Source organism: Pseudonaja textilis, chromosome Z (assembly GCF_049901715.1).
Source record: "Pseudonaja textilis isolate UNSWEBS1 chromosome Z, rPseTex1.2, whole genome shotgun sequence".
In the NCBI taxonomy this organism is placed as follows: domain Eukaryota; kingdom Metazoa; phylum Chordata; class Lepidosauria; order Squamata; family Elapidae; genus Pseudonaja; species Pseudonaja textilis.
Window position 1 is genome coordinate 55,639,405 of NC_142008.1, and position 25,118 is coordinate 55,664,522.

At 40.5% G+C, this 25,118-nt stretch overlaps 1 protein-coding gene across 5 annotated transcripts in view; it reads right to left on the reverse strand.

Moving 5' to 3' along the window:
* Nucleotides 1-25,118, reverse strand: part of TOPBP1 (DNA topoisomerase II binding protein 1) — a 125,851-nt gene that overhangs the window by 51,331 nt on the left and 49,402 nt on the right. For 3 of the 5 annotated variants that reach the window (XM_087916718.1, XM_026720390.2, XM_087916721.1), the window contains 3 exons: nt 14,404-14,577; nt 5,742-5,851; nt 1,785-1,908 (listed from right to left, as the gene is read on the reverse strand). In XM_087916718.1, coding sequence (XP_087772844.1) covers nt 1,785-1,908; nt 5,742-5,851; nt 14,404-14,577 — 408 coding nt within the window. The remainder of the gene's footprint in view (nt 1-1,784; nt 1,909-5,741; nt 5,852-14,403; nt 14,578-25,118) is intronic. The other 2 variants (XM_087916720.1, XM_087916719.1) reach the window with 1 other exon arrangement.

Here is a 25,118-nt window from a genome sequence, read left to right on the forward strand (position 1 = left end):
AGAGAAAGTTGCCAGGAAACTATTTTATATCCTGGTTGGACAATGTGACTTATTGTTTTGGAAAAATGAGAACCTTCTAATTATAGTGATGTGGAAACCTGGGGAATCTTCAGTACTGTCTTCCATCAGTTTGTGCTAAGATGTGTAATTAGAATAAAATAGTTCTTTTAGGAATTAGAATGCTTCTGGGTTCATTTTATGATTGCATTACTTGGAACCTGACAAACAGCTTGCCTCCAGAAATCGTGAGCACTCTATCACTTATCTGAAATGGTATAGGTTCTCTTGATTGAACAGGGGGCTTTCTCCTGCATTTCTGCCACCCATTCGTTCCCCAATCTCCACTGGTTCACCCCCAGCATGCCCTTTCTCCTGCATTCCTGCCATGGAGAGGCACCTGTGGAAATCAGGGAAGGCACCGGAGGAAGGAATCCAGGAGAAAGCTAGGGCGCGCTGGGGGAAGAAAGATAGGGCATGCTGGGATGGAGGAACTTCGGAGATTGGGGAAGGCCCTGCCCCCGCACATACGAAGCAGAGACCCTAAGACCAGCTGGCCAGCGAGAGGCATGTGCGCATGCACAGTGGAGCTGTGCTAGGGCAACAGCTGGCATGATTGCAGAGGGCTCTGGGTTCCACCTGTGGCCACAGGCTTGCTATAGGTTTGCCATCACGCGCCTAGAGGCTATGGGTATCTATATAGCTGTGGGTTCAAAAAGTTTTGGGATTTGGGAGTTTATCATTTTTAGTTCTGGATGGGGTTGCACGGTGGGGAGAGGGTTCTCTTAGATTCACAACACCTGTTTGAAGTGTAGTTGGCAGTCGTGGCTGAGAGTCTTTGCATAACTATGTGTCACTTGAGCCAATTTCTGGATCATGAGCAGGGGTGGTATATGACAGGGTTAACTACCGGTTCGGGATTTATGAGGTTCAATGATTTATGATGTGCTTCCTTGTATGCTGCGAGCGGGCACCTGTAAATCGTCGCCTGTAAATCGTCATCAACACGCTGCATGCAGAGAAGCAGCCTTTGAAACAGCCTTCTTTTCCTGCTTTTTAAAATGCAGCTGTGCCTCGTTCGGCAGCTGAAGTTGAAAAATCAGGAAATAAAGATCAGGTAAGAGCCTGGGTGGGCAGGTGGGCAAAAACATCAGCAGACATAGAACCAGTTCTATGTCTGCTGCTCTTCAGAGCTACCGGTTCTACAGAGGTGGACAGAACTGGTAGAAACCCACCCCAGATCATGAGGGTCTGCATGCAGTCACCCACACCCTTGTCATCCTTGAAGAGTCTTGAGAATCTTTAACTGTTACAGAATGCAGTGGCACAGAAATTCTTGAGGCCTGTCAGGTGGCAAATGTAATACTGCTGTTATGTGACCTGCACTAGTTGCCAATTTGCCTCCTAGGTGTTCAATTGCACCTTTAAAGGAAAATTGAAGGTGTTCAATTGGACCATTACCTTTAAAGCTCTTTATGGTATGGGTTCAGGGTATCTGAAGAGCTGTCTCACCTCAATGGGACTAGCTATCCCACTCGTGCTAGGAAAAGAGGCCAATTGCAGATGTTGTCTGCCAAAAGGTCCAGAAGAGCCTCTGAGAGAAGATCCCCATGTTGCCCATTCTCTTGGTTTAATCCTTAATTTTAAATGCTTTGTATTATCTGTTTTTACCTTTTTATTTTAAGCTGCCCAGAATTGCTGTATCAGTGAGAAGGCTAGCATAAATGTTAATAATAATAAATAAAATAAACATTTTCTTTAGCATCAGAAAGAAAGGATATCCCTACCTCCAAGAGCCAATGCTCTGAAACAATGTATATGCCTCTTTCTTTAGCAGATTTGTATTCCCGGTTGTTATCATACTGCCTTCCCTGGTAGATTAAATGTGTTACAGTTTCATCAAAACACCACCTAGAATAAATGCAAACAATCAACACTTGTTAACACTTGTTAAATAATTGCTAATTTAGAAGAAGAGAATTAGTTTGCACATAGCAAAATTCACCCAGATAGCGAATATTTCTGTTATAATAAATTTAGCCATTACCTGTTTACATATATTTAATTTTTCTTAATAATATTCTGATACACAAGGATATAGAAATAAAAATCCACACAGTAGAACCTCTGGTCATGACCTTAATCTGTTCTATGACTTTGGTCGCAACCCAATTTTGTCCTGACCAGAAGCGAGACTAACAGCACATGCACATACCAAAAAAAAAAAAAAAAAAAGGCACATAAGGAAATCGCCATGGCTGTGTTTGATTACCACCCAAGTATTTGTTCGCAACTAGATGAAAAAGTTTTGCGAAATTTTTGGTCGTCACCCGATTTGGTTGTGGTCATAAGTTTTCGGGACCAAAGGTTCTACTGTACAGTCCTTAATAATTTGAATTGTTACTTCCTGCCCTGGATGTTTAAGCAGAGTTGATATTCTCCAAGTTGCACATACAGTATTATATATTGTTAGGACAAAAGAAGCATACATTTTGTCGCATTCCCTACCTTTTAAAAGAGGGTCTCTCCAGAGAGAGACAATGCCTTCTCTCCCACAGTTCTGAAAGCCCTTAAGATCTGGCTCTGATCCCCAATGTGTTTATGAGGTCCTGATATGGTTTGCTATTTTTATTATTATTTTAGTCTGTGCTGCCAGACTTTTATTGTTTGTATATTTTGTAAGCCAACTAGAATCTATTAGAGAGGACAATTACAATAAATAAATGTTATATATATACTGTGTATATATATATGTTTTCTTAAGTTTTTGCTGGTACCTACATGTATGGTATTCAGCTTTGTTCAGGTATTTTCCCAAGTCATGATAGTTGTGCTTTTAAAGTTGTAGCAACGTTTCGGCAGAATCTCATCTGCCATCATCAGGCTTCTATATTGTTTTTGTCTGTGAGACAGACTTTTACAGTTGTTTCAGTTTTAAATTTGGGGCTAGCCTACTGCTGTGCCAGAATGGTTTTTTCTTAATTCTGATTAGTTGGGAGTCTTGGTCTGTGTTTATTGGTCTTGGATGGTCTGACGATGCTAACAAAATCAGACTCGAAATCACCAACATCCTCTGCACTAGCAAACCACCCAAAAGCAACTTATCCAAAGAAGAACAAACTGCACTACTTAACCTGAAAGAAGACACCAGCATAATAATCCTACCAGCAGACAAGGGCAACGCGACAGTGGTTATGAACACATCTGACTACCAAACCAAGTTAACCAACCTACTCCAAGACCCCACATACAAACCCCTAAAGACAGACCCCACCACCTACCTAGAAAAAACTACCAAATCCAAAATAAAGCCTCCCCATCAGTGAAGAAATCCAGCAAAGAATCATACCCAGAGAGAAATCATCCAGATGCCCCAAGCTTTATGGTCTCCCCAAGATACACAAAGAAGGAACCCCACTCAGACCAATAGTCAGCTCCATAGGCTCACCTCTACAAAACCTGGCCAAATTTCTGCCCAAACAACTACAACCCTATGCAGAATCCATCAACTCACACGTAGAGAAACTCATTCCAGTTCATCGAGATCATAAAGAAACAAAACTTACAACCCAGCGACCTACTAGTAAGCTTGATGTCATATCCCTCTTCACCCAAGTGCCAATAAAAGAAGCCTTGACAGCCATCCAAAACAAATACAACCCCCAAGCACATCCTAGATCTGACCAACCACTGCCTATCCAATACATACTTCACCTACAATGGACAAAAATACAAACAAATAGAAGGAGCACCCATGGGATCACCCCTCTCACCTGTCATCGCAAACCTCTACATGGAACACTTTGAAACACAAGCTCTAGAAAAATACGACCACAAACCCAAACTCTGGCTCAGATACGTAGATGACACCTTCGTATTCTGGCCACACGGGAAAGAAAAACTGAACAACTTCCTCACACACCTCAACAGCCTACACCCCAAAATACAATTCACCATGGAAACAGAAGCCAACAATCAACTTCCTTCCTAGATGTCTTGGTATACAAAAGATCCAATGGCTCCCTAGGACACACCATCTACCAGAAGAAAACACATACAAACCGCGATCTACATGCACTCTCACACCACCACCCAGCACAGATCAATTCCGTAGCCAAGACACTCATCTCCAGAACAAAATGCTTAGCCGATGAACAACACCAAAAAACCGAACTACACACTCTCACCAACGTACTTACAGCCAATGGATTCCAAAGAAAGAAGATTACCCACCTAATCCAAAAAGAAACCCCAACCAAAATCCAAGACAGAGAACAAGAAAGCGGCAAAGCCCTCCTCCCATATATAAAAGGCACTACAGACAAAATCAGCAAGATCCTCCAAAACACAACATCAAAACAGCATTCTGCACAAACAGAAAAATATCCACCATCCTAAGAAACCCCAAAGACAAAATTGAATTAGAAAACCAAGGAGTATACGAAATCCCCTGCACTGCCTGCCCCACCACATACATTGGACAAACTAACAGAAGAATAAGTGCACGCATTGAAGAACATAAGAACTCAATCAAAAAAGAAGAAATGACCTCTTCCCTGGTCCAACACCTCAAAGCCACAGGACATGAAATTGATTTTAAAAATACCAGAACTATCGCCAAAACCGAACACTTCAACAGCAGAATAATCAGAGAAGCCATAGAGATAGAAAAACGCCCACACAGCATGAACAAACGAGATGACACCTCCCGCCTTCCAGCCATTTGGAAACCCGCCCTCATGAACAGACGAGTACCTAACATGAAGAAGGACACCAGACCCACACCCATGAGAGCCACACAAGATGCCACCACCACACTTCCATGTAGAAAACAGACTCACACCCACTTAGAAGATGGACCAGAAGCTGCACTGCAGCTGCATCACTACCCACTTCAAACCCCTCCGAGCCATACATGAAGCAAACCGACACCCACTATGAAGATGCAGCATGACCACGAACTCGAAGCCAAACAGCAAGATCACAGCTCACCAACTCAAATCCCCAGCAACTAAGACTAACCTGAGCACAACCAAGCCCCACCTGAACAGAACACGCCTCCAACCAATCAGAACACGGCCAACCCCCAACCAATCAGAACACAGCCAAACCCCTACCAATGAGAACACACCCCCACCCAATCAGAACACAGCCAAGCCCCCACCCAATCAAGTCCCACCCCACTAGCAGTTAAAGGAAGAAGCAGCTGCAATCTCACATCACTCTGAGAAGCACAGAGCCGGAGACAGAAGCCTGAAGATGATGAATGAGACTTCATCGAAACGTTGCCTAGATACTTCGAATCTTACGCGGGAGAAAACCCGAACAACCAAAGATCCATATATATATGTATATGTATATGTATATGTATATGTGTGGGTGGGTGTATGTATAATACACACACACACACACACACACACACACACACACACACACACACACCATTGTTCAAGGACAATTTACACTTAATGTAAAATTGAATGTAATTCCATATGAATAAATGTAAATGTTAATATTTTATTAGTATAAATATTAATATTAATATATATTCAGTAATACTATATTATACATTATATAATTCCAATGTTTTCATGTTTCTTTCTGCAGCCATCATTAAAATATTTCATGAAATTGATTACAATATTATATAGTCCATTTGAATTTCTAGAGCTATTAAAATTGAAATCTACAGTAATTCTAACAATGACTTCATTGCTATATATTTAGCTTACACCTGCGTATACCTGTAATCAGCTCCAAGAGATGCAGCAATAGCATTCAATTCACTCTGCTTTTTACTGAGCTTCTTACTGACACAGATGACAACATCCGCTAAAGGTTTTGATTCTTCTTCCTGATCAAGTTAGGAAAAATATTGGAACAGTTGAGTTTTCAACACTTCCAAATTTCCACATTCATTTGTTTATACAACTCTTTAAAAAGTTAATATTTAAGGGGATACATTTAATTCTTTCTTTCAATAAAATAGCTCCATTGTGCTTAGTTAAAAAAAGTTACCTCCAAATAAAAATGGCACTGCTAGCTATTACAACAATGCGCTCAGATGAACTGGAGGGCATCACTAGAGGAAGAATAAATAAAACTCAAGTCTTGTGTCAGTAGTATCATATAACTAGCTATCAGTTACTCTAAATTCTTTCTTTTGGTGAAAGAGTAAGCTCCTCTTGAGGAAGACTGCCCTTAAGAAAAAGGCTAGTAATAAAATGAATTGGATCCTCAGAATGGAGAGGCCCCATTCCTAAATTACTCATCAGAATGTAAAGTCTTATACTATGTGGTTTACATATACAGTTTTGAAATGTCTCAAGAGCATCCTTCACTAATTTCAGAATTCTTAACAAGAACTGCCTTGTTATTTTTCATAACTAAGCTCTGATAACTTCAATTCAGGTATAATTAAGAATAAAAAAATCCTTGGTTTTATTTTTAAATGACATTACAAAGGGATGTCACACCCTCAGATCATTGAAACATACACAATGTTGCCCATTCAGTTCATATTATGATGCAATAAAGATTTATTTTTAAAAAAACCTGCCCTACATGACTTGAAGATTATAATGATTCAAAGGTTTGAAAATTAACACTTCTCCAACACAAAAATTTCAGCAATATAGCAAAAAAATGTGTAATTATGCAAGCTGAAGCTCCATACATCAAGTCAGCACAAATCTAAAAAAGGCTCCATAATAAATTATACTTTTCTTTTCTCAGTTCTATGTCTATGCTTACTTCTGAGATTTCCAGTGAAGTATGGCAAACTGAAAAGTTCTGCAAAAGCAGAGCTGATAACTAGAGGAAAAACTAAGGAGCCAGTGAGTTCCTCTCCAAATAATAAATGGATGGGAGATGTGCTCCAGACAGTTATTCCTCACAAGATTACAGGACAGTGGTATTCCATTTCTAAGTATTGGACCCATTTTGCTCACACTATAGCAGAGTCTTTTAAAGGACACCTCGCTGTCAGGATATTAGCAGTTACCCCAATTAAATTATGTCTAATTGTCTTCAGAAATTGCCTATTAGCTATTCTAAATCTATATCAGCAATTCCAGGTAAACCAGACAGGACAGACAACTAGGTGAGTTATTTTATTGTAAAGCTATATTAACAACCTTTCAAGTCTAAAAGTACAAAATTTCCCTCTGCCATTTTTAACTGTTTGACCCCTGAGGGTGGGTCATTGCTAAGTGGATTGCTAAGCCATTGGGGACCCCTCTCTTGTCTGATTGTGTCCTAGGCAGCATTCCTTTCCCCTCTTCCCCAAGGTCATTCCCACGTTCCAAGTTATTAGAGTTATTAACCTATCGGAATGACAGGTTTAAAAAGTCTTCATGGGGTGAATTTATATTTGTCTCTTAAAAGAAAAATTGATTAAAAGCTTAGAAATTAAAGGGTTTGAAGTAAAGAGCAAAAAGATACAAAAGATTTTTGTTAGGAATGATAGTCACCTAACAGTTGGGTTGGCAATATATAAACCAAGATAGTTATTTAATACTGTTATATCTTTAAGAGAGTGCTGTAATTGTGATTGGCTGAGGTTCCTCCAACGGCCATAAGATGGAGCCAGAAACCTGGTTTGTTCTCTTCTTGCATTTCCTTGTTGCCTTTTGCCTGATCGTCGTTCTGCTTGGATTCCTGTGAGTCTTGCAAACTGTTAGCAAACTCCGTTTACTGAACTTTGTTTATGATACTGGTAAAGAAAAGGACTTCGTTTTTGGATTATCCTTGGACTGATTATTTTGAATAACTGCTTTAACCGTGTATGATTTGGATTGTTTGTTGGACTTTGTTTACCCGTTTACAGAAAGTAAAATCTACATTTTACTATTCAGTGTATCTGTATGCTGGTTGTGTGTTATTCCTCACCACTTTCACTACGTTTCCCTGAGTGCAGTCATTCTCCTAACGGGGAATACCTCAACAATTTTGATTTAAGAAAGTTATAAATGGAATAAGGATCCACATAAATTTGGAAGACTTTTACTATAAGATTTTGGAACTAATTATAAAAAAACTTGTGACAGACTTATTCTGCTTGCAAGTCAAAAGACAAGTGATTATTTAGAAATTAGGCAGTAGAGGGGAGATTTTAAGCAGAAAAAAAATTAAGTCTGATATCAATTAACACAGGGAATGATATAGAACATTATGAAATCCAAATTATTAAAGAAAAACTTTGAAGAATGAAGCCAAAAATTAGTAACTAGAATAGCAGCACTATCAATAATGATGTCTACTTCTACTGTGTTTCTTAGAAAATAAGACAGAGTCTTATTTTCTTAGACACCAGAAAAAAAGGCTAGGCCGTCTTTTTGAGAGGTGTCTTAATCCCCCCCCCCCATGCACCTCACCTACCCAAGCTGCTTGTTTGGTGGCCAAAAGAAACGCCCCACACGCACCCTTGCCTGTTTACCAGGCCGTTTCTTTAGGGTTGAAAGAAGTTATTCCTCAAGCTTAGCACAGGCTGAGGGAAGAATGGCAGGCAGGAAAATTCTCCCTCCACATTTTCCTCTCGTTTTCCAAAAAGCCTCTATTGCAAAACTTCAGCATTCGGAATGGAGGCTTTTTGGAAAATGGCAGGAAAATGGGGAGGGGAATTTCCTGCCTGCCATCCATTCCTCAAGCTCCCTCTCCCTCCTCATTTTCCTGCCTTTCGCAACAATGGCAACACTCCAAGCCTTCAGCATATCCCAGGACCCTGCAAGGCTTGTTGTAGCGTTGCACATGCAAGCGCCGGCATTACTGTGAGGTTCATCACATTGGCACAGCGTCTTCAAGCATGACCCTGCAAAGATTGCTGTGCCATTGCGTGTGTGAGTGCCGGCATCGCTGCCAGTTTGGATACACTGGCATAGCCGCTCATAGGAGGATGCCAGCTGCACCGGTGTGATGAAGCTCACGGAGGTGCTGCCATTCATGAGTGCAACACCACAACAAGCCTTATAAGGTCTTGCACCAAGAGGAATGGATAGCAGGCAGAAAAATTCCCCTCCCCTTTTATGAAAATGGCTTCACTCCGAGTCTTCAGTGTCTCCCAGGATTGCAATGCTGAAGGCTCCATTCCGAACCTTCAGCGTTGCAATCTTGGGAGACGCAGAGGCTCGGAATGCCTCTGCTTCAGCCCAGAATGACTTTTGCTCCTCTCTGTAGCCGAACAGTTGCTTCCCCCCGATGCCCACGCCACCACTCATGCCAGCCATGCCCATCCCCTGGGCTTATTTTCAGGGTAGAGGTAATATTAGCTCCCCTCAAAACTTAGGATTGACTTATTATTGGGGTGGGTCATTTTTTCTGAGAAATACAGTACAAATAGACTATATATAAAAGAATGACATAATGAAGGAATGACATAAGTGGAACAAAATTTATCTGATAAAAGTATGGAATGTGGAACTAAAGATGAGAGGACAAGAGGATGGTTTTAAAAAGAATGCTGCAGGGGTGCCAAACTCTATTTCGGGGCTGCACCAGGGTTGGGTTTGACCTCAAAGGGCTGGGGCAGTGCATGGCCAAGGGCATGGCCATAGTGGGCATGGCACAGGATGTGGGAGGACACCTGTGATGGCCAAGTGCTAAGGCAGACTTCCCTGAGACCCTCCTTCACTCTCATTATACAGATAATCCTCAAGTTACAAATGAAATAGAGCCTGCCAATTACATTTGTAACCCAAGGATTCATTTGATTGAATGACATTAAATGAACATGATCACTTCCTGCTTTCCCCAGTGCATTTGTTAATCCAATGTGCAGGTTATTAAATGCACATGACATATCTCAGTGAGGAAGAGCATGCGGGGCCTAGTGCTGCAGCAGGCCATCCAAGCCCCCCCCCCCCATCCAGAGATACCACATGATCCACTGTGGTCCCCACAATTGCTTCCCCCTCATCCTGTTCCATCGGGTCTCCACAGACTGGGCCTGTTTTGCTAGCTTCCCAGATTGTACTTACTGCTGCTCACCCCATTTCCCATGGATTACTTACTTTTTGAAGATCTCCAGAGCTCCAGAAGAGACTGATCCAGTGGCAGAGAAACCAAAGTGTTTTATTCAGATGATGGTGAAGCTGTAAGAACATGAAATCTAAGGAAAACATTTTCACCAGCTTCTAAGTAAAAGACTTTGCCTTGGGGCCCTGTGGCCAGCAGGCCTCTGGTAGTAGAAAAGGCTTGGACGAGGGCACAGCAGCCTCCTGCTTCAGGGATTGAGGCAGCAGCAGCAGCCAATCAATGAGGAGCTTGTTTCCATTGCCTCATTGGGCTGAACTGCAAGCCCCTTTTTGATTGGCTGCCACGTTCCAATCCTTGAAGCTGCTCATTCAAACTAGCCAATCAGAAGCAAGCAGGACATTGCTTGTCACTGGTGAGATTGGGCCCAAACTAAGCGTGTAGGCCCTCATGGCACAGAAGGCGGTATTTTATTCAGATAGGGAAAATCTATTTTCCTTACATCTCACATTCTTACAGCTTCATGGGTTTCTGAATAAAAGGCTTTGGCTTCTCTGCCACATCAATCAGCCTCTCCTGGAGCTCTTTGAAAAGTAAGTATAGTAAAGCCATGGTAATGGGGTGAGGAGGGCCGGATGCAGCCTACAGAGACTCCATTTTGGCATATATTATGCCTGGAGAGGCCCTCCAGAAGCCCGAACAGAGTCTCGAAGGGCTGGACTCAGCCCACAGAAGCTCCATTTTGGCCAACAATGGGCTGTGGAAGGCCTTTGGAGGCCCCCATGACCCGTTTTTGCCAGCAGAGTGCTGCAGGAAGCTACCCAGGCCAAAAACGGGCCATCAATAGGCGCTACTAGAGGCATCGCAGGCTGGTCCTTTCTTATTTCCAGGCCGGCCCCACAGGCCAGATCTAAGCACCCACGGGCCTTGAGTTTGACACCCCTGCATTATTATCTGAAAATAAAAGCAAACTACACTCCCTTCTAGTACTGATGATGTTACCTAGTTTGATAATGAAGCATCTTCAAGAAAACCATCAAGCTCAGAGGCCACCAAGGACCCCACAGTTCAACTTTGGGTTAAAAATATTCTCTTCTATCGATAAACACTTTTTGGTTAGAGCAGGGATGTCAAACTCAAGGCCTGTGGGCCAGATCTGGCCCTGTGGGTGCTTAGATCTGGCCTGCAGGGGCGTCCTGGAACCAGCAAAGGACCGGTCCGTGGTGCCTCTGCCAACTAAAATGGAGCTCTGGAAAGCCACGTTATATTATAATGAGGGAGGGAGGGTCTGAGGAAAGTCCTGCCTTAGCACTTTGACACCACAGGTGTCCCCAACATAAGCAACATCAAGCTGGCCATGCTCATCCTGCCCACACCCATCCCATCCGCCTGATTTCAAACACAATCCTGATGCGGCCCTCAATGAAACTGAGTTTGACACCCCTGGGTTAGAGAGACTTAGAGCCTGCCTTATATGAGATGGCTCCCAGCGGATTTCATTCTAAATTTTGATATTTCTGTAAACAAGGAATGTAGAATTATAAGTCTTTGATCCTTCATACATAAAAAAAAAATGAAGCTAAGGGATAAACAAATAAAAAACAGATTTAGAAAAAGAAAAGGCTCGGGAAAAAAGAGTGAAAGTGTAAGAAAGAAAGAGGAAAAGAAAGAAAACCGAAAAAGAATGACTTCCAACTTTCTTTGGTACATATCAACCTCTTGCTCCAAGATTAACATTTGTCTACATTATTTCCGTAATCCCTTATCTAATCATCAAAGCCCAAGATCAACTTTTAATTTGTTTTTCACAAAAAGTCCAGTACTAGTTCATATCGCATTTTTAAGAAAAACCACAAGTGATTTATTTAATTGCACCAAAGTCTAAATAAAACAGGAATGGAAAATCCTAAACTCTAGTCTAGACCTATGCTTCTCAATTTTGGCTACTTTAAGATGCATGGACTTCAATCCCAGAATTCGCAGGCAGCAGGAAGTTCGCCCATCTTAAAATTGCCATGACTGAAAAAACACTGATCAACAGAGAGGGATTTTTCCATTCCCTTTTTACTGGTTCTTACTTACTTATGAGCAATCATAATACAAAATCCTCATTCCCACTCCACCCCAGAGCAATATCATAATGCAAAATCCTCACCCCCCACTCCACCCCAGAATAATCATAATGCAAAATCCTCAATCCCACCCCATCTCAGAGTAAACATAATGCAAAATCCTCACTCCCACTCCACCCAGAGCAATCATAATTCAAAATCCTCACTCTCACTCCACCCCAGAGCAATCAAAAGTGTAAAATCCTCACCCCACCTCAGAACAACCACAATTCCTTCACTAGCCTGCTTTCCACATTCTCCTGCATGCAGGGCAACGAAAGACGACCATGAAACTACCTTTTTTTTTTTTAAAGTGCAATCAGACCTTCCAACTTCTCAGGGGAAAAAGATCTTGCAAAGTTAGAAGGCCCATGGGCCTTGAGTTTGATATCCTTGCTATAAAGGATTACTGGAAAACTGCAACAAAATATTTTATTTTAACCTTGAACAAACTAAGTTTACAACCTGTACTTTTTCAGTACTTCTAAGAGTTTTAATCTTTAATTGTAAGATGTTTTCTCTTAAATTATGCTTTATCCCAGGGGTATCAAATCCAAGGCATTTAGATCTGGCCCACAGAGCCAGCCTGGAAATAGAAAAGGACCGGCCTGCAGTATCTCTGCTAGCGCCCCCCCGCACAGCCCATTTTTGGCCTAGACAGATTACTGCAGCACTCGGCCAGCCAAAACAGGACGCAGGGGCCTCTGGATACCTTCCTTGGCCCATTGCTGGCCGAAATGGGGCCTCTGTGGGCCAGGGCCAGCCCTCCGATGCTCCGTTTGGGCCTCCAGATGCATCCTCTGGCCTGTTACAGGCTGAAATGGGACCTCCATGGGTCACATCTGGTCCTCCCCACCCTATTTCCCATGGCTTTACTATACTTACTTTTGGAAGAGCTCCAGAAGAGGCTGAGCCACATGGCAGAGAAGTCAAAGTCTTTTATTCTGAAGCCCATGGAGCTGCTGCCTCAATCCCTGAACCTGTCCTGAAGCAGGAGGCCTTTTCTACTACCAGAGGCCTACTGGCCACATGGCCCCAAGTCAAAGTGTTTTATTCAGAAACTAGCCCCGCATGCTCTTCCTCACTTTGAGATACTCCATGTGCTTTTAATGATCTGCGCATTTAATTAACAAATGCACTGGGGAAAGCAGGGAGTGATCATATTCATTTAATGTGACTTAATCAAATGAATCCTTGCGTTACGAATGTAATTGGCAAGCTCTGTTACATTCGTAATTTGAGGATTACCTGTATGTGAGTGTCTCAGGGAAGTCCTGCCTTAGCACTTGGCCACCACAGGTGCCCCCCCACAAGTCCTGTGCCATGCCCACCATGGCAACACCCCCAGGAATGCCCCACTCCTAGCCCTCCAAGGTCAAACACAATCCTGATGTGACCCTCAATGACATTTGAGTTTGACACTCCTGTACTAGTGGTTTACCCTGTCAGGATTGATCAGTTGCTTCACAAAAAGTGTTTTGATTAGAGCCGGATCTCTACAGCCTCAGGAAGAGAAGGGCTATTCTGCATCCCACCCTCAAATGCTTTTTAAAATACAGAGTTTCCCAGCATTCCTTTAGAAACCTCCAACATGCAAACTATGGTTACTCATCCTAAAATGAATCCTCTTTACTGGGAGCTTCAACATTTGCTGTTTGCTGGGAAAGTGTGTAACTAAAAGTGTCTACATTTAGTCTCCATCTGACTTTGGGGATATTTCTTCATAACCAAACAAAAGTGTATTTTCTGGGTACTTTCACTCCTTGCTCACTGGATCAGGGTATCACAAAGCAATTAACCCCCATGTCTAGTTTTGACTGTCAGAGTGTTATCAGGTCCCCTTGGCCAGACACTGAGCCCCACTCCTGGCCCTTCGAGGTCAAACATAAACCTGATGCGGCCCTCAATGAAATTGAGTTTGACACCCCTGCTTTATAGACTTTTTGCTGATTGCTGATATGGGAATTCAAAGGCTGATACCATATGGACTTCTTTATGTATAAGGGATGGGATATAAGATAAAGATATATTTATGTCACCTTATAGGGGTTGAAGCATTAATAATTTGTTTTTCTTTGTAAAAAAAAAAATTGAAGTCACTTTTTTATATATTATAGACTATTTTATTCTTTCTTTCCATTCTCTTTTTCCATTTGGTTTTTATTAGTATTTATTATTCTAATTAAAATTCTTAATAAAAATTATATTTGAAGAGGTACACTTATTTCCACAATAAAATGAATGCCACTTCAGGAAATAACAAATTGCGAAGAATTAATAAAGTTTCATTCCATACTTGTATAATGAAACTAAATGCTAAGCTCACCCTTTGCCAACATGGAGTTTTTAGCTGTGGACTGGCAGCGATAGCAACTGTTTGACGTGTGCTATTGGCCAAAGCCAGTTTTAAGTTCCTGCCTATGACTTCTGAAAGAGGAGTACTTAGATTTGTGTTTTCCTGGTTAGGACCACCCGGAGTTTCCAAAACTGCCAAAGCATCCTAGAGGATAGGTATAAAAAAAGGCATCAATAATTGTATTCTCAAAATGTTTTTCATAAAGTAATCTAATAAATAAAAGTTTTGTTTTATTTTTCTAATTATGTAAAATATCCAATCAAGTCATATCATACTGTATTAGAAGATTTAACAAAGATTACTTTTTATCCAGACCAAAATGAAATCTGTTAGTTTTATTGGCACCAAATTAAGCTACCCACAAGAATAAGAAAATCCGGCGCCTTCCGGTTTTGTCGATGGAGCGTGACAACTGTAACTTGTGGAGCTCTGTAAGATTCAGCTGATTTCTGCCGACCTGGAGGCTCCTGGGGAGCCAAATGTTGCCTCGTAGAGGTGGCAATAAGGAAGGGTACTGGTTGATCACAAGTGAACGGCAGTTCACATAGCTGGATCCTGGGGAAACCTTGTGAACAGGAGAAGACAGCCATCAATGGCCCAACCTGAGCTCTGACAGCCGGAACAGCTAGCACAGGGGGAAAAAGCGGAAAAGAAACAGTGTTTTCGATCGGGTAAGGAATACTTGACTTCTACCCTGAATAAAACTAAGCTAATTCACCAAATATCTGAGCGAAGAAGGGAGACTCCAGATAGAAGGAGTGAGGGAATTACCATTCTTTTCCCCTCCAGAGGTGGTGAGAGAAAATGCGGAGGTGAGCGCCTATCATCTGGAAGTAAAAGTGAAGCTGGGAAGCGCTTAATTTGAAGAGAGAGTCTGGACTGATTTCAGGTATTACTTTTGAGCTGTTTAGTTCAAGAACTTTTTCTGGCTATAAGCAGTCAAGATTCTTTTTCCTCCTCTCTTTTCTTTTTGTAACATCTTCTTTTGGATATTTTTCTTTAAAGCGAAGAAGGAGTAAGACTGCCATCTACTGGACAAAGCTGGAATATAAATATATAAGAAGGAATATCCGTTGGTTCCAGTTTTTAGCGCTTTGGTGGCAGGCAGGAATCCGCGATTGTGCGCGGTTTCTGCCTGGGCTCGCCGCTGGAGTGCCCCGAGCCAGCCAGCTTTGGGGCTAAGCCACCCCGTAGAGGTAGTGAAGACAGGGGAGACCTGGCAGGGTCGAGGGGAGTCGCACCTCTCCTCGTCAGCTGGCTAAACTCCCTTTTCCGAAGGTGGTAAGAGCGGCGGTCAGAAATGGCCGCCTCAAAGTAGCACTCAGCCGGAAAAGAAAGTGCAGGAGGAAGTTAAGAAGTGAAAGTTTTGGCTGACCGGGATAAGGAGCAACAACCAAGGTATCCTGGAATTTAAATTTTTTAAAAAGATACATCGTTCCCAAGGAAGATTCGGAAGTGGCGAATGAAAGTGAAAAGGGAAAGTTTTTTTTTTTCACTCTCCTTCCTAACGTTGACAGCGAACAGAAAGAATTGAGAAATCGGAAAAACCCACTTTGGCATTAATAGGTAATTAAACTGGATAATTAAATGTCAAGGGGATAATAAGGATTTCTGAACACTAAAAAAAACAAAAACTTTTTTCTTCTTGCTGTAAGTGGGAAGGGAGAGGAAAAGAATAAGAGTAGGATTCGGAAGGAGGAGACTGCCTAGAATTTAAAAGAATCTGTTTAAATCCTAACAAGACTTTCTAAAAGATACATTTTAACTGGAATTTTGCAACTAAACAGTAACCCCAGGAAGAGAAAGTGAAAAAAGAAGAAAGTGTCAAAAGAAATAGCTTGTGTGTATCTGGATTGCTTGGTGACTTTGGGACTTTTGGAAATTATATTTGAATGACTAAAAACACTTGGGTGGTTGTTTGAAAAAAATTTTTTTTACAATGGCATCTCTTGTGGATGAACTGAAAATGGAATTTAAAAAATACAAAGAAGAGGAACAAGAAGGGAAGGACTCTCTTGGCTCTCTTTTTCAATTCTTAGAAATGGCGATCTGTACGTACGAGAAACTACAAGAAAGAACTGCGCAACAAGAGGATTGGGATAAAGAAGAAGCCATCTTTAACGAACAAGTAACTTTACTTGGAGAAGAAAGGGGAAAGGAGGGAAAGAAAATGGAGACTTAAAGATCTAAAAAAACAACCAAAAAAGAAAAATAAGGTGAAAAGTGGATATGTTAGAAAGCAACAGAAAGAGGGAATACAGAAGAGGGAAATGGAGGTGGAGAGACAAGGGGGTAAAAAGGGCAGAGAGAAGAAGCAAGGGAGGAAGGAAGGGAAGAGAAACTTTAAAGGTGTGGAGCAAGATGTAAAGAAACAGGACTTATTTAGAGATAGTGGATAAAAACTTAACTGAAAAAGTGATTCTGCAAAGGTACATAAGATTGTATTGTTATATTTGTATTAGAAATAATGTTAGAAAATCGGAAACAACATGTGATTAAAAAGTGGGATAAAAGTGTAATTCAGTGAAACTTTTGTGAACAAAAGAAAGGAAATGAAATAAATGAGATAATTGAATTAAGAAGGAATGGGAACATTTTAATGACAATGTTTTAAAATACAAGTGAAGTGGGAGGGAAATAATTATGGAAAGTTTATAAGTGTTCCCATAGAAGTATGATACTTATTTGAAAAGTAATGTGTAAAATGTTTAAGATTTAAATGAATATTAATATTAATGATAGATTTGAATTGGTATGGATTGTTGTTTTAATTATATATTTATAATTTTTTCTCTTTTAAAATATAGTGTGTAACTTTAGAATGTACTATGCAGAATCCAAATGGAAGTTATGTATTATAAATTTAGCGGAAAGAGATAAAGGTGTCATACTCCAATCAGTGATTACAGGAGAAATTTTGTTTAATGAGAAAAGATAATAGACAGCTGGAAACAGTACAGACAAAGAATAAAAGTATAATGATTTGAACTGAGATGAGATAAATAAAATAAAACTAAGAAAGTTAGAAGAAGGGAGAAGCTATATAGAAAATGTAGACTGGCAATAAGATATGGAATGGTATATAAAATGAGCATGAATTTGAATTTGTGTCTATACGAAGAGATGTAACCTGGGATCAAGCTGCTTTCAAAAAAGATGTTTTATGTTTTTATGTTTTATTTGTTTGTGTTTGTTTTTGAAAATCAATAAAATTTGTTAAAAAAAAGAAGGAATATCCTGAAGTGAATTGACTGTACTTGAAGTGAAGGATTACAACATCTGGTGCTAGAAGATAATTAGAGTGTGTGCCCTGTTATTGTTGTGGGAAAGCAAGACTGGAAGCGTGATATAGGACAAATCTTTTTTTTTTCTTTCCTCTTCTTTTCCTTTGACTTTGGTGGATTATAAGATAAAGAACTAATTGGTTGAAGATTGGGGATACAGCGGGCCCTAAGGAATACAAATATTAATACAGAAAACTAAAAAAAAACCATAAAAGTGGATACTGATTTTGTAGAGGAAAGACCTAAGGCTGGGGTTGCGGTGAGCCTGTTGGATTACAAAATTTAACTGTTTTGGATTTGTTTCGATACACGAGGTTTTGAGATATCAAGACACTAAGCCATTGGAGATGGACTGTTGAAGAAGTGCTACAGCTGTCCTATGATCTCCCATCTTTGGATATAAGGGCTATTTGTATTGAACTTGTGGGGTATTGAATGTGTTGGGATAATATAAATAGCAAATTTCTGGGGTGGTGCTTTATTTTGGTGGACAGTAGGAGTGGTAGAAATAGCAATCAGTAGCTGCAAATAGAAGATAGGGGAAAAAAGTAAATTAGCACAAGAAACGGAAATGTCAACCTCAAACATAACTAAAATAGGAAAGAAGGCATTGTCTAATCCGTCATCTACATCTTCAAACCCTTCTAATCAGAGATCGATCAAAAGCATGCTACTGCTGGAAAAATAAAATACTGTATATACTCGAATATAAGCCGAGTTTTTCAGCACATTTTTTGTGCTGAAAAAAAAACACCCCTCGGCTTATACTCAAGTGACAGATTCCCCTCTGAAAAAAAAAATGGTGTGGAGCTCTGGAGCTAGGCAGCTGCTTCCCTGCTTCCGTGTTTCCTTTGCAACTTGTAAGCATGGGGGTAATCGGAAGCAGAAAAGTTCTTGCATGGTTTCCAAGGCATCCCCTCTCCCCCTAATTCCTGCCTCCCCCCCCACCTCCGACTCAATAAGCAGCGCTGTTAATTTAGACTACCGGTAGCAGGTTGCTGGCTGGCTGCTCTTCTTTGCTCGCCCTGCTCTTTGCAAAAACAAAATCCTGGAGCCCTCCATGGGTTTTGCATTTGCAAGGTGCAAAGCGGCGGCAGTAGATCGAGCGTGCTGGAAAGGGATTGACTATTCCGGAGACAGAGAGATCATAAGAACGGCTCTTGCTTTTTTCGCCAGCCCCGGGTGCTGGGGGGCTTGCAAGGGAGAGAGTGACTCCTGCCTCCCGCTGTCATCATCATCTTCTTCTTTTGGGTTAGTGAATCAATTAAACCTTTCATGATAGATTGTTTCCCAATTAATTGATTCACTAACCCAAAAGAAGAAGATGATGATGACAGAAATCCTCTCTCCCTTGCAAGCCCCAGTCTGCCGAGCCTGACGAAAAGCAAGAGTTCTTATGATCTCTCTCTCTCCGGAATAGTCAAGTCCTTTCCAGCACGCATGATCCGCCGCCACTTTGCACCTTGCAAATGCAAAAACCACGGAGGGCTCCGGATTTGCATTTACAAGGTGCAAAGCGGCGACGCGGATCATGCGTGCTGGAAAGGGCTTGACTGTATTCGGAGGAGAGAGAGAGAGAGAAAGAGAGAGAGAAATGTCATAAGAACGGCTCTTGCTTTTTCGCCAGCCCCAGGCACTGGGGGCTTGCAGGGGAGAGAGTGACTCCTGCCTCCCACTGTCATCATCATCTTCTTCTTTTGGTGAGATTGTTTCCCAAATTTCCCTTAATTCAGGGAAGAAATCAGAAACAAACCTTTGGACTGAGAATAAGCCTGTTCCTATGATGCCATTTTTGTTCACTGCAATGTGAAAAGTGTGAAAAAACACACTTCTTTTTCTTCATCTTCTTGTTTCCTATTTACTGGTCTCTTTCAAAGAGGAAATTGTGAACATCAAACGGCTTGCGAACAGAGAGCAAATAGAAGAAGTACTGGTACTGTAGCAGGCTTTCAATGCAGCACAGCCTAATGCATGCGTACTGTTCAAAAGTTTTCAAAGTCTTTTTTTTTTTATCCTGTTAGAAATGGATCCCAATACGTCTAATCCTGGACCAAAACAAAAACGCAGGTCATACGAAGCTGGTTTCAAACTTAAGGTTGTGTCAAGAGCAGAAGAGAGCAATAACAGTATTGCAAGTAGGGAATTTTGTGTTGACGAAAAACAAGTGAGGGAGTGGCGGAAAATGAAAGCTGACTTGGAAAAGATTCCAAAGGAAAAAAAAGCTCGATGTGGTTTAAAGCCTTCATATGAAGCTCTAGAGACTGAATTGCATAAATGGGTTATGGAGTGTCGTCAAAATGGTTACTGCATGACACGTATGGGAATTCGCTTACGTGCCCTTCAAATGGCTAAATATGACAAATTAAAAGCACCAGGCATTAAAAATTTTGTTGTGTCAGCAGGATGGTGTACCCACTTTATGAATAGACATGCCTTATGTTTGCAGCAAAGAACAAAGATTTCACAGAAGTTGCCAAAAGACCTTGATGAGAAAGTAATGTCATTCCATTCATTCATCATAAAACAAAGAAGGATCCATAACTTTGACCTGGGAGATATTAGGAATATGGATGAAACACCTATGACCTTTGATCTTCCTAGCAACAGAACTGTGGCAAATTTGGGATAAAAAACTATTTTACTCAGAACCACAGGAAATGAAAAAAACCATTTCACAGTCGTTCTGTCATGTTTGGCTAATGGAACTAAGCTGCGGCCTGTCATTATTTTTAAAAGAAAGACCTTGCCTAAAAAGGTCAAATTCCCACCACGAATTACAGTGCGTGCACATATTAAAGGCTGGATGGATGAAGACAGAACAAAAAAATGGCTGGAAGAAATTTGGAATGGATGTCCAGGAACAGCCTTAAAGAAAAAACCATCATTGCTAGTTTGGGATACGTTCAGAGCCCACACATCTGATGTCATAAAAAAATTGGCAAAGTCTTCTCAAGTTACTTTGGCCGTTATTCCAGGTGGGCTTACATCTGTATTGCAGCCCCTAGATGTGTGTTTAAACAAACCTTTCAAAGACAGTGTGCGAAAAATGTGGCATGAATGGATGTCATCTGGTCAAGCCCGATTGACAAAAGTTGGAAATCTGATGAAGCCCGACATAGAATTAATAGCAAAGTGGGTTCGTGATGCATGGGAAGAGATTCCAGAGGACATGGTGCAACGTGCCTTCAAGAAATGTGGCATTAGTAATGCTATAGATGGCAGTGAAGACAGCGCTTTGTATGAGAACGACAGCAGTGATGGTGATGACTGCGAACTAAATGATGACGACAATGTCTACGCTGATACCTCACACCAGATAAAGTTGAAGCTCTGTTTGGATATACAGATGATGATGAGGAATCCAGTTTTGAAGGATTTTAACTCTTGTGTTTTAGCTTGGTTGCTGATTGATCTAAAGTTTTTGTACTTGTAAAGTTATTGATACCATATTGGTTTTGTTGACTCTCTTTTCCACTTACAGAGCTAGTTTATTGTTTTTCTTTGAAATAAATATTCAAAAACATTTAACCTACTGATGCCTCAATTAATGTAATTTTATTGGTATCTATTTTTATTTTTGAAATTTACCAGTAGCTGCTGCATTTCTCACCCTAGGCTTATACTCGAGTCAATAAGTTTTCCCAGTTTTTTGTGGTAAAATTAGGTGCCTCGGCTTATATTCAGGTTGACTTATACTCGAGTATATATGGTACATCCCAAAAAGAGGTACTAACGATGCTTCAGGTGATACAGAAATCTATGTCTATAAGCCACAATGAAATAAGGAAAGATATAGGGAAGATGAGAAATGACACAGGAGAGATGAAGGAGAAAATCCAAAATATTGATGCAAAATTGAAAAACTTTCAGCAAATGTTAATAAAAAACAGAATTCAGAAAGTTGAAGAAAAAACAGAACTAGCAGAGAAAAAAAACAGAAAATATAAACTACAAATTGACTCAAGCAAACAGGGAGTTAGAGAATACAGTGATAATGCTAGAGATAGAAAAAGCTGCCCATTATTTAAGATTTCAAAACATAGTAGAGGAGAAAGGAGAAGATCTATCGGTGATAATGGTAGAACTGTTGGCAAAAGCGCTAGGAACAGATAGGCAAAATATGGAAAAGAAAATTGAAGAGACTTATAGGATCTATACAAGCTACGCAAGAAGATACAACCTTCCCAGGGAAGTGCATGTCAGGTTCCTAAAAAAAATCAATAAGAGACGAGATATTGAATAAAGCAAGAGATGAACTATTAGAATATAAAGGGAAACAATTGATTTTATTAAAACAGATCCCAAGGAGAGTAAGGAAACTTGGAAAACAGTATCTTTTTTTGATGACAGAGTTGAGTAAAAATAACATAAACTTTAGGTGGGCTGATACCTGATGGGATTCTAGTCACCTGGCAGAAAAAAAGGCATAGAATAGACTCACAGAGGGGGAAGGTGCCCATCAAATGGCTCATGTGATCTGTAGTCATTGGAGCAGGGTGGGAGTTGGGGAGCGATTTATTTTTTTCATATTGTACTTTATTGATTTATTTGATTCTTTTTGTTAGTTTTTATTGTTTTTTTAAAAAAATATGGTTTTACATTCTGTAAGCCGCCTTGAGTTGCCATGGGCGAATAGGTGGCAATATAAATTCAATAAATAAATAAACCATATACAGCAAGTGGAAAGTGAAAAAAAGAAAAGAGAACGCTCAGAACGAGAAGGAGCAATAGCTAAAGAACCGAGAGAAATGAGAATAACTAGGAGCATAAGACCTAGACATAAATAAAACAATGCAGAATGAAGTAAGGGTGGTGATGTCAGTTAATATAAATGGGCTCAATCCCCCCATAAAAAGGAAAAAGATATTTCTGAAGCTACAAAGATTAAAATTGGATATAATTTTGCTTCAAGAAGTACATATTACCCAGCAACACTATAAAATATTGGAATACTCCAAATTGGGAAAACTATTGTACTATCACAGCAGAAACAAAGAGAGGAGTAATATATGTGAGAGAGACAATGAATTCTAAACAAATTTACAAAGATGAAGAAGGAGAGTCTTGATGCTGAAAGTGATTTTACACCAAAAACAGACACTCTTGGTTGCCATATATGCATCAAATGAAGGACAAGAGGAATTTAAAAAAAAAACTTCACAAAAAGATACTCAACACAGAATACGAGAACATTTGTATTATTGGAGACTTTAACACAATAGCTGACACAAAACTGCACTGTAAAAGTAGTAAAAAACAAAACAAAAAACAAAAAGAACCCTATCTAGAAACCTTTCTAAAATGATAGATAAACTATCGCTACAAGACACTTGGAGAGCAATGAACCCAGGGACAAAGCAGTACACATTTTATTCCAATATACATCAATCTTGGTCTAGAATAGACATGATTTGGATGACTCCAGAAATGAATGGAAATGTACAAGAAATATAGTGGCAAATTTATGGGTCGACCACAATCCAATTAAAATTAACTGGAAAGAGCAAAGAAGGATGGACTCTAAAGCAATTCATAATAAAGGACAAAGAATTCATATGGATGATGGAAAAAATGGTATTTTTCCCAAAGAAAATAGGAAAGAATATACCTCATTACAAAATGTGTGGGATACAGCAAAAGCAGTTATTAGAGAATTAGCTATAACATATATGATTAAAAAAACAAGAAAAGGAAACAGAATCAAAAGATCTTAGTAGAATAGAAAAGAGTTGAAACAGAGCTGCAAAAAAACCCCACAAGATAGAGAAGATCTGAGAAGCCAAATGGAGCTGATTAAACAAAAGCTAAATATTATAGAAAATGATGAGTAGGCACAACAAATAAAAAGGACAAAACATTTTTTTTAAAAAAATGCTAATAAACCTGGAAGGTGGTTAGCATATAGATTAAAGAAAAAAAAAGAAAGGAACTGGATAGACAACCTGCAGGATGAGGGAGATACTCTGCAATACCAAATGGAGAAGAAGAAAGACATCATATATGATTTCTATAGGAAGCTATACGAATATGAAAAAATAGCAGAAGAAAAAATAACAAGCTTTTTGGAAAAGGCTAACCTACCAAAGATTTCAGAAACAACGAAGAGACCGAATGAAAGAATATCAATGGCAGAACTAACAAAAGCGATTAAAAGACAAAAAAGCAATAAAACCCCAGGCCTAGATGGTCTTCCAGTAGAAATATACAAAGAACTGCAAGAAACTTTGAGCCTGCCAATGCTAGAGATGTACAATGAAGCTCTATTAGAAGCCAAAATACCAGATAATTGGACAGAGGTCAACATTACATTAATACCAAAAAAAGATTCAGACTCATCACAAATAAAGAACTACAGATCAATTTCGTTATTAAATGCAGATTATAAAATATTTGCCTCAGTAATTGCGGAAAGATTAAAGAGAATCCTAATCGAGTTTATGTGTTTGGATCAGAATAGGTTCCTGCATAAGACAAATTAGAAATGTTAGAATAATTCTGGATACACTAGAGCAGTGGTTCCCAAACTTTTTCAGTCCACCGCCCCCTTGGCGGTACAAACTCATCCTCGGTGCCCCCCACCCAGGGGTGGGATTCAAATTTCTGTGGGTGTGGCCTAATTTGAGGGTGTGGCTTACTGGTCATGTGACTGGGGTGGGCATGGCTTGCTGGTCACATGACCAGGTAGGTGTGGTTTGGTGGTCATGTGACTGGGTGGGCATGGCCAGGTGACTAGCAAACCAAATACAAGTGGTCCTCACTTAATGGCCGGTAGTTTAGCAAGTGTTCTAATTTATGACTGACCTCCCCAGAGCTACTTGTTTTTGGAGTTTTGACAGCCACGCATACACACACACACACACACTCCCTTCTAACCCTGCTGGAGCAGATCATTGGACTAGAATCAGCAAAGCATCTCTGATTGGATTCTAGAAGTGAGTAGAATTTAATCAGAAATGCTTTGCCGATTCTTGTTGATTTGTTTTACTTGTATTTATTTTATGTTGCTGAATTGCATTGACATGTGTGTCCTTTCTTGTGCACAGCCCAGAAGCTTTTGTGATTCTTTGCCCTGTACCAGCTCCAGGAAGGAGGGAACAGCACCGCCCTCTACGACGTGAGTGTCCCGGGAGGGGGAGAAGCTTGGAAGGCTGATCCCTGGCGGGAGGGGCAGCCTGTGAACTTGCTGTCAGGCATGGCAACTACAAAGAGAGGCGGGCTTGGCTGAGCAGGATCCTGGATATTGGGCATGTGGTCAAAGCCCCCCTTCCTCTGCCTCCCCCTAGGTGATCCATGGATGCCATTGACTGTTGCACCGGAGCGGTGCAAGGGGCTCAATGGGGTGAGCTGTGGAGCCAGCGCCTCGAACGCAGTGATGGCGGCACGTTGGTAAAGTAGAGCAAA